The 7,180-nt window shown below is 55.3% G+C and overlaps 1 protein-coding gene across 3 annotated transcripts in view; it reads right to left on the bottom strand.

Moving 5' to 3' along the window:
• The window catches only part of Tulp2 (tubby like protein 2), an 8,287-nt gene extending 1,410 nt beyond the window's left edge, over positions 1–6,877 (bottom strand). Inside the window, exons 1-8 of one of the 3 annotated variants that reach the window (XM_013509033.1) lie at positions 6,677–6,877; positions 5,764–5,872; positions 5,294–5,345; positions 4,363–4,483; positions 3,779–3,913; positions 1,983–2,107; positions 1,100–1,405; positions 334–446 (exon numbers count right to left, since the gene is read on the bottom strand). In XM_013509033.1, the coding sequence (XP_013364487.1) occupies positions 334–446; positions 1,100–1,405; positions 1,983–2,107; positions 3,779–3,913; positions 4,363–4,483; positions 5,294–5,345; positions 5,764–5,831 (920 nt within the window). In that variant the 5' untranslated portion in view covers positions 5,832–5,872; positions 6,677–6,877. Of the gene's footprint in view, positions 1–333; positions 447–1,099; positions 1,406–1,982; positions 2,108–3,778; positions 3,914–4,362; positions 4,484–5,280; positions 5,425–5,763; positions 5,873–6,676 lie in introns of those variants that run through there. The other 2 variants (XM_013509034.1, XM_013509035.1) reach the window with 2 other exon arrangements.
• Between the last annotated feature and the right edge of the window lie 303 nt (positions 6,878–7,180).

Below are 7,180 nucleotides of genomic sequence, written 5' to 3'. Positions count from 1 at the left end.
TCTCACTATGCAGTTCAGGCTGTCCTTGAGCTCACTTATGTAGCCCAGGCTGGTCTCGAACTTGTAGGGATCCTCCTGCCTCAGCCTCTCAAGTGCTGGGATTACAGGCCTGCGCCACCTCGCCCTGCTGTTACTCCTTGACTGTACCTCAAGCTTCCCCAAATCAGCCCCCCAGGTGAAAGGTCAGGTTCCCGGCTTCTCCACACCACACCTTCCAGCCTCCTCCCTTGGCCCTTCAGGAACTGGGTTCCTTCCAGGATGCAAGGACTCCGGCATCACAGTCCCTGTCTCCTCCCTGCCTCCTTTCTCACGACACGTCAGGGCTCCGCCCACCTGACTTTGCCCACAAAGTTGTTCCCATCCCGGGATAGGTCCATCGGGTCCAAGGAAATGAGATAATTAGAGGTTTTGCTCCATTTTCTCTTGCGCCCAGCCAGGAGGAAGTGCTGTAGGTTTAAGAAACAGCCCATTAGAATGGATTTCTGGGAGTCCAAGAAGAGGAAATGCCCTACGTCACGACTGAGGAGAGGGTGACAGCACACTAAGTGTCCCCAGTCGTGCTGGGAGGTGATCTCATGGGGGAACCACCACCTGGGGCTTGGAGGGCAGCTTTGCCTCTCAAGCTGTCCGTTCCTTCCCTCCACCCGCGCCGGCAGGGCCTGGCTTGGAGAGTGGGGAAGAGCGGCCTGAACCCCGCAGCAGGACGTGGGCCCTCATCAGGGGTCTGGATCTGAGCCAGTGAAAAGCCTCTCTGCAGGAGGGAGGAAGTGAGGGAGGGAGGGTGAAAGGAAGGAAAGAAGAGAGAGAGGAGAGGAGAGGTGGCCACACTGGGAGGCGGCTGGCTTGGTCTAGGGGCGGGGCTTAGCCCAGGGATGGGAGAGCCTGAGTGGGCGGGGCTGTAGGAACTTGGGGGCGTGGCCTGACTTTAAACCAACTGAGCCCAAGCTAATGGGCCGTGCTTGGTGAAGGCATGGGCAGAGCCTAGGAAACTACAAGAACAGCAGAGGGCAGGGCTTGGCGTTGGAATGGACAAGTGGCCTGGATTCCTGAAAATCTTGACCTTTGCTGCTTAAGGGGAGGACCTGCTCCTGGTCCTCACCTTCCAGCCGCTGTCCGCCTCCAGGTAGACGTAGTACACGGGGAACCGGCCCTTCTCCAGGCCCCGCTGGTCCCGGCGGATGCAGCACTGCACCCTGCGGCCTTCCAGCACCGGCCGCAGTACGTAAGCCTTCAGGTCCTCACCCAGCTGAGGGACCAGGTCCGGAGGCAGCGAGCTGGCCGCGGTCCCCACATCGCGGCTGTCCTTATCTTCCGGGGCCCTGGGCACGTCCTCGTGGTCCTCCTCCTCTCGGGAGTTCACTGCCACACAGTGCAACTGCTCTTTCTGGTCTTCCAGGTCTAGGTCCTAGCTCGGGCCAAATTCAAAGTTGAGGGAGAAATTTAGGCTCAGCCTTGCCAACTCGTGATTGGCCAGACCAGCTCAAGGTTACGCCCTGCTGTCACCTATGGCTCCTACGTATTGGTCCAGCATCTCACCCGGCCCACCTGTTTCCGTCTGTGGATTGGCTAACTTCATTAGCTTCTCCCCCTCAGCCGGGTCCACTCCACCCTCTGATTGGAGAATCACTGAGAGCCCCGCTCGTTCCACTGAAACCCAGTCTGCTAGATAGTGTCATTGGCTTGTGTGTGTGTGTGTGTGTGTTTTTTTGTTTTGTTTTTTTTCTCTGTACGGGGAAGTGAACTCAGGAACTTGCACTTGCCAAGCAAGGACTTGCACCACTGAGCTACATCCCCAGCCAGTCTTCTAGGTGATACACGGCACAGCTCAGATCTGCCCAGTGAGACTACCGCTCCTTCACCAACACCGAAGCGGCGCCTTCTCTGTCACCTCTGACTGGCCCGCAGAATTGTGTCCCGCCCTCCCCACATGTCTGAGTCTCTCTCTCTTCTCTCTATGCTCTTAGCATCGTGCCCCATCTCACATTGCAGAATATCGTGTCTCCATGTCTTCTCCTGTCACCATCCATTCCACAGGCTGATCCCCACCTGAATTGCTGGTATTCACCTTCCACAGCTGGGGCTTCACTCTGGTGGTATGCACTGTCTGCTAAGAGGGAGAGAAAAGGCAGGGACTGCGCTCAGTACGCCGGGTCCCAGGAAGTGGGGTCAAGGTCCTCAGTGCTAGGTGAGATGCCAGAACACCTGGGTTCTCAGGAAGGCCTCTTAGTCACCGCTGTCACGGTCACATCCTGTCCGCCTCTATGCACATGGAGTGCCAGGACTGAGAAGTGCGGACTTCCCTGAGCCCCAGGACTGGGAAGGGTTAGAGTCCCCCGCCCTACTGCACCCCACAGTGGATCCAGGGCCTGGAGCTGCTTGGCTAGTACTCTGTCACTACTGGGACCCTCGCACCATCTAGTCCTCTCTTTCCCTTGTCCCATCCAGAGCGTCAGAGAGACCGGAAGTAATATGCAGGGGTGGATTTGGGGATGCCACTTAAGAGACCTCTGGAGAGAGGAGATTAGTGCATGGCAAAGCTGGCTAGGGAAGTAAGTGTCACCTGTCAACTACAAGATCCCCGAACAAATGCTCAGAACAACTCCCACAGCCCTGCACATGGTCTTCTCCAGAGAACTTGACCAGGTTTTCAATAGGATGGCCTAGGGCTGGGGATGTAGCTCAGCAGGCACAAGCGCCTGCCTGACAAGCACAAGGTCCTGTGTTCCACTCCCCATAACCAAAAAAAAAAAAGGATGGCCTAGACTTGATGTCAGCCTGAGGTGTGGAACCGCAGCACCACCTCACAGGACCTGTATGTAGAAGTTCTCCTGGGTTTCCTCGAGATTTGAACAGCACAAACGAACAGACACCAAGAACAGCTCACTATAGTGACTTTCCTCACAATAGCCCAGCCTGTGTCCTCCAGTGTGTGCCTTTATCTTAAACTGGTAAGAACAGATATTACACTTGATCTTAGCCAAAAGGCAGAGAAGTGTGTCTTTATCTTGCTTATTTTATCTTTTACTTAGCCCAAGCTCCCTCTGTAGAGTCAGTTTTTTCTTTTACTCTTTTTTATTTGTTTGTTTGTGGGTTTTTCTGGTCTTTTTGAGTCAGAGTCTCGCTATGCAGTTCAGGCTGGCCTTGAGCTCACTCTGTAGCCCAGGCTGGTCTCGAACTCACAGCAGTCTCCCGCTTCAGCCTCCCTAGTTCTGAGATTACACGCGTGCGCCACCATGCCCGGCGATGAGTAATTTTCTAAAATTGCTGTAGTAATGGTTGTAGAACTGTGAATATAGTAAAAGCCATGAGCTTGTACACTGTACATAAGTGAATGGGCATGTGAGTTACATTTCAATAAAGCTGTCGCCGCAGGAAGGAGGATGCACCAGGGGCCAGATATACCCACAGATCAGGGAAATTCCCAAGTTGGTGGTGGCTGAGCAACCCCTGGGAAGAGATGCTGAGGGCTCCTTAAGAGGGGGTGTCAGGGTGGGACAGGATGTGACTTCCTCCAACCTGAATGCCACCCCCGGGGAGCCAGGCTGGGATGGGGGTAGAGCTGGGTTCCGGAGCCTGCTGTGCTGGCCAGGGAAGAGCTGGAGACTGGGACTCCTGCGTCAGGATGAGGAGCTTCAGGACCTGACCTCCTCCGGGGAACGGGGAGGCGTGGGACCGACAACTCCGGAGCCCTTTGGAGAACCAGGATTGGGGTTTCCGCCTCTGGGCGTCCTCACCAGGCGGAACTGGGGAGCACAGGGGTTCCGGGCCTCGAGGTTACCTGCTTGCGTAGGTGGCCACCCCAGGGCCCAGCACTCGCTGGTGCCATCTCCACCGCAGTTCATAGAGGCGCACCGCGCACTGTGGAAATCAGAGTCGGGACGTGCCTCTGGCACGCGTTCCCGGAGAGCCGGGCCTGCAAGGAGAGGCGCGGCGAGGCTCGTGGAAACGAGGTACAAATCCTGGTGCTCCGTGAAGATCTGCCGCTCACTGGACTCCCAGAGATTGGCCCCAATGTTCTGACCACTACAACCCCGATTCTCGCAGGACCCAAACTCCATCCCAAGGCTCAAATCAGGACGGCCCTTCCACTAGGTTATTGAGCGCTCGGTGAAAAACCCCACACCGGCTCTCACGCTTCTAGGACCTCGAGTCTAAATGACTCGGCCCAACCGCCGCTCAGTCTGGCCGTTTTGGGGACTCCCGAGAGGCCCCTGTTCCCCCAGGCTCCACCCCTCACCCAGCCAGCCCCTCTGGCCCCGCCCCCGCCATCGCCGGCCCCGCCCCGGATTCCAGGCCCCGCCCCTCAAGCGCTCCCTAGGCCCCGCCCCTGCTCCCATAAATCCTTCCCTCAGCCCTTTTCACCTGTGTCACTAGGAAAGTGCTCCGACTGCAGTCGCCGGTGCCCCAAGGAAGCATCCGGATTGGCCTGAACCATGAGTGGTTCTTGGCGCTTCCGCCGTTGCTTCTTCTCAAATAGTCTCCGCTGCAGGAGGACAAGTGGGGTTAAAAACCAAAAGAGAGATAGGGTGAGGGGGCCCTTGGAGTCTGAGAACAGCTTCCTACAGTGGCGCCAGGTTCCCAAGGCCACATTAGGTCCAAGAGTCCGAGCACCCAGTCGTCTCCTCCTAGGATCTAGAAGTCCTAGCCCAGGCATGGTGGTACACGCCTTGGGAGGCTGAGGCAGGAGGATTATTGTAAATTCTTCCCCTGGGGACTTGGTCCCCACCTCCAAAGAGTGTAAGGGATGTTTAGAGAGTTCAAGGCCACCCTGGAGTTCATAGCGAGACCCTACAAAAATAAAAAATCCTGCCTTGTAGAGCCCTTGTTCCTTAGAAATCCAGGAGTCTCCACCAGATTTGCTTCTTTAAGAATCCAATTTCTGGCCAGCCATGGTGGTGCATGCCAGTAATCCTAGCACTCAGGAGGCTGAGGCAGGAGGATCCTTGCAAGTTTGAGACCATCCTGGGCTACAAAGTGAGCTATGAGCTCCAGGCCAGCCTGAACTGCATAGCAAGACCCTGTCTCAAAAAGACAATTCCGGGGCTGGGGATTTAGCTCAGCGGCATAGAGCCTGCCTGGCAAGCGCAAGATCGTGAGTTCGATTCCCGGTACCGAAAGAAAAACAAAACAAAACAAACAAAACAAAACAAAATCAAAAAGACAATTCCTATGTTCTCATTTCCTAATTGGAGGACTTGAGCTCCAGACAGGGCCACCATGGGTGTAGGGACCCATAGCAAGTACTGGGGCTTTCAATGGGGCTCTTTGGAGGTTTGATACCTGGGCACAGTACCTGCTGATCCAGCTTTTGTAGCCTCACGGAGGTGAGCTCCTCCGTCAGAGTCCTGGAGAGAAACACAGGTCAGATCATCTGTGAGAGCCTGCAGGGCTCCTGGCCTCCCAGAACCCCTTCCCGTCCCTGACTAGTGAGTTCTGAACACTGTGAGGTCATAGAAGCCACAGCACCTTGCCTCGTGTGACCCTTCTGAAGCTCAGCTCCCATGCCTGGCCAGCCTAAAGTCCAGCAGTAGAGACCCAGGCCCCGGCTGCCTCAGGAAGAGGGAATCCTGGCACAGCCTCTGTAGTTTCCAGTAGCCTGGTCCCTTTAGGACCCAGGAGTCCAGGTCCCTGGCCCTCCCTGTGAGGCTGATGGTCCTGAGCCCCCATATGTGGTTGGGAGGCCCAGGGTGAATTTGGGGACCTAGAGAGCTTTAAGTCCTCCCTTCCCTCTCCGCTGCCAGCCCCTTTGGCTTCCCTACTCACTGTTTCATCCAAGAGTTGTTTTCCTGAGGCATCGGGGGACTCGCGGAGTTGGGACCCAGAGTCAACATCTCAGTGTGTGCTGCCCTCCAACGCCTCCGGCCAAGATTTCCTTTTTATAGACAGGGTCTCACTATGTAATTTATTTTTTTTTAAATTTTATTTTATTTTTTTTGGTACTGGGAATCGAACTCAGATCCTTGCACTTGTTAGGCAGGCATTTGTGCCGCTGAGCTATATCCCCAGCTCTCGCTATGTAATTAAGGCTTAAATTTGGGGAGCTCCTCCTGCTTCAGTTTCTCTAATGCTGGGATTACAGACATGTGCACCATGCCTGGCTCCAAGCCCTTGGGGTTTTTTTGTTTGTGTGGGTTTTTTTTTCTTTTTTTGAGACAGGGTCTCCCTATGTAGTTCAGACTGGCCCTGAGCTCACTTTGTAGCCCAGTCTGGCCTCAAACTTGCAACAATCCTCCTGCCTCAGCCTCCCGAGAGCTGGGATTACAGGAGTGGGCCACCACATGTGGTTGTGTGGGGTTTTTTGAGGGTTTTTTTTTTTTTTTTTCTTTTTTTGTCTTCTTGAGACAGGGTCTTGATATGCAGTTCAGGCTGGCCTTGAGCTCACTTTGTAGCCCAGGCTGGCCTCGAACTCGCAGTGATCCTCCTGCCTTAGCCTCCTCCCGAGTGCTGGGATTACAGGCGTGCACCACCATGCCTGGCTAAACTTTCGTTTTTGTCCGGTACTCAGGAAGCCCAATCCCAGCACACCCTCTGCCTGAGACCCAGTAGTGTGTTTCCAGTTTCCAACTCAGGACTCTGGTGCCCACACACCCAGCATCACATAGTCCAGGGCCCCTGCAGCCCCTTGCCTGGGATCCCGGAGCGCTGCTTGTTCTGCCTGTGGGGAGAGCTTACTCACATTCAAGCCTCAGTGGCTGCCTTGACCCTGATCAGCATCGTCCTAAACGTCCCAGACGTTCTCTTTGAAACTGGAGAGCAAGTCTCCAGGGGAAGAAAAGGGGTTAAAACCGAGGGGAAATTCCCATGGGGACCTGCCCTTGGTCCTCCTCTTGGCCCACCACGCTCCTCTTCCAACAATGACCCCTGAACTCACTGCGGCCAAGCAACCTGCTGCAGGGGTTCTGGATCAGAACTGCACTGCACGCCGGTGTTCCTTAAAGGGACCCGAGAGAGGCCGCTTACACATATCGCTTAGTATTAGGGCAGCGGATGTTGAGACATGGTCTCACTATGTAGCCCAGGCTGGCCTCGAACTTGCAAAGATCCACTGCCTCAGTCTCCTCAGTGCTGGTATTACAGGCGGACACCCCCACTGCTAGCTCAAACTTGACTTCTAGCTCAAAAAGACCAGTGTAAATCGGGTGTGGTGGTGCACGCCTGTAATCCCAGCACTCGGGAGGCT

The sequence above is a fragment of the Chinchilla lanigera genome, unplaced genomic scaffold (genome assembly GCF_000276665.1).
Source record: "Chinchilla lanigera isolate Chin_1 unplaced genomic scaffold, ChiLan1.0 scaffold00158, whole genome shotgun sequence".
Classification (NCBI taxonomy): domain Eukaryota; kingdom Metazoa; phylum Chordata; class Mammalia; order Rodentia; family Chinchillidae; genus Chinchilla; species Chinchilla lanigera.
Note: the sequence above shows the minus strand (reverse complement) of the source record. Positions and strands in the feature narration are given on the sequence as shown.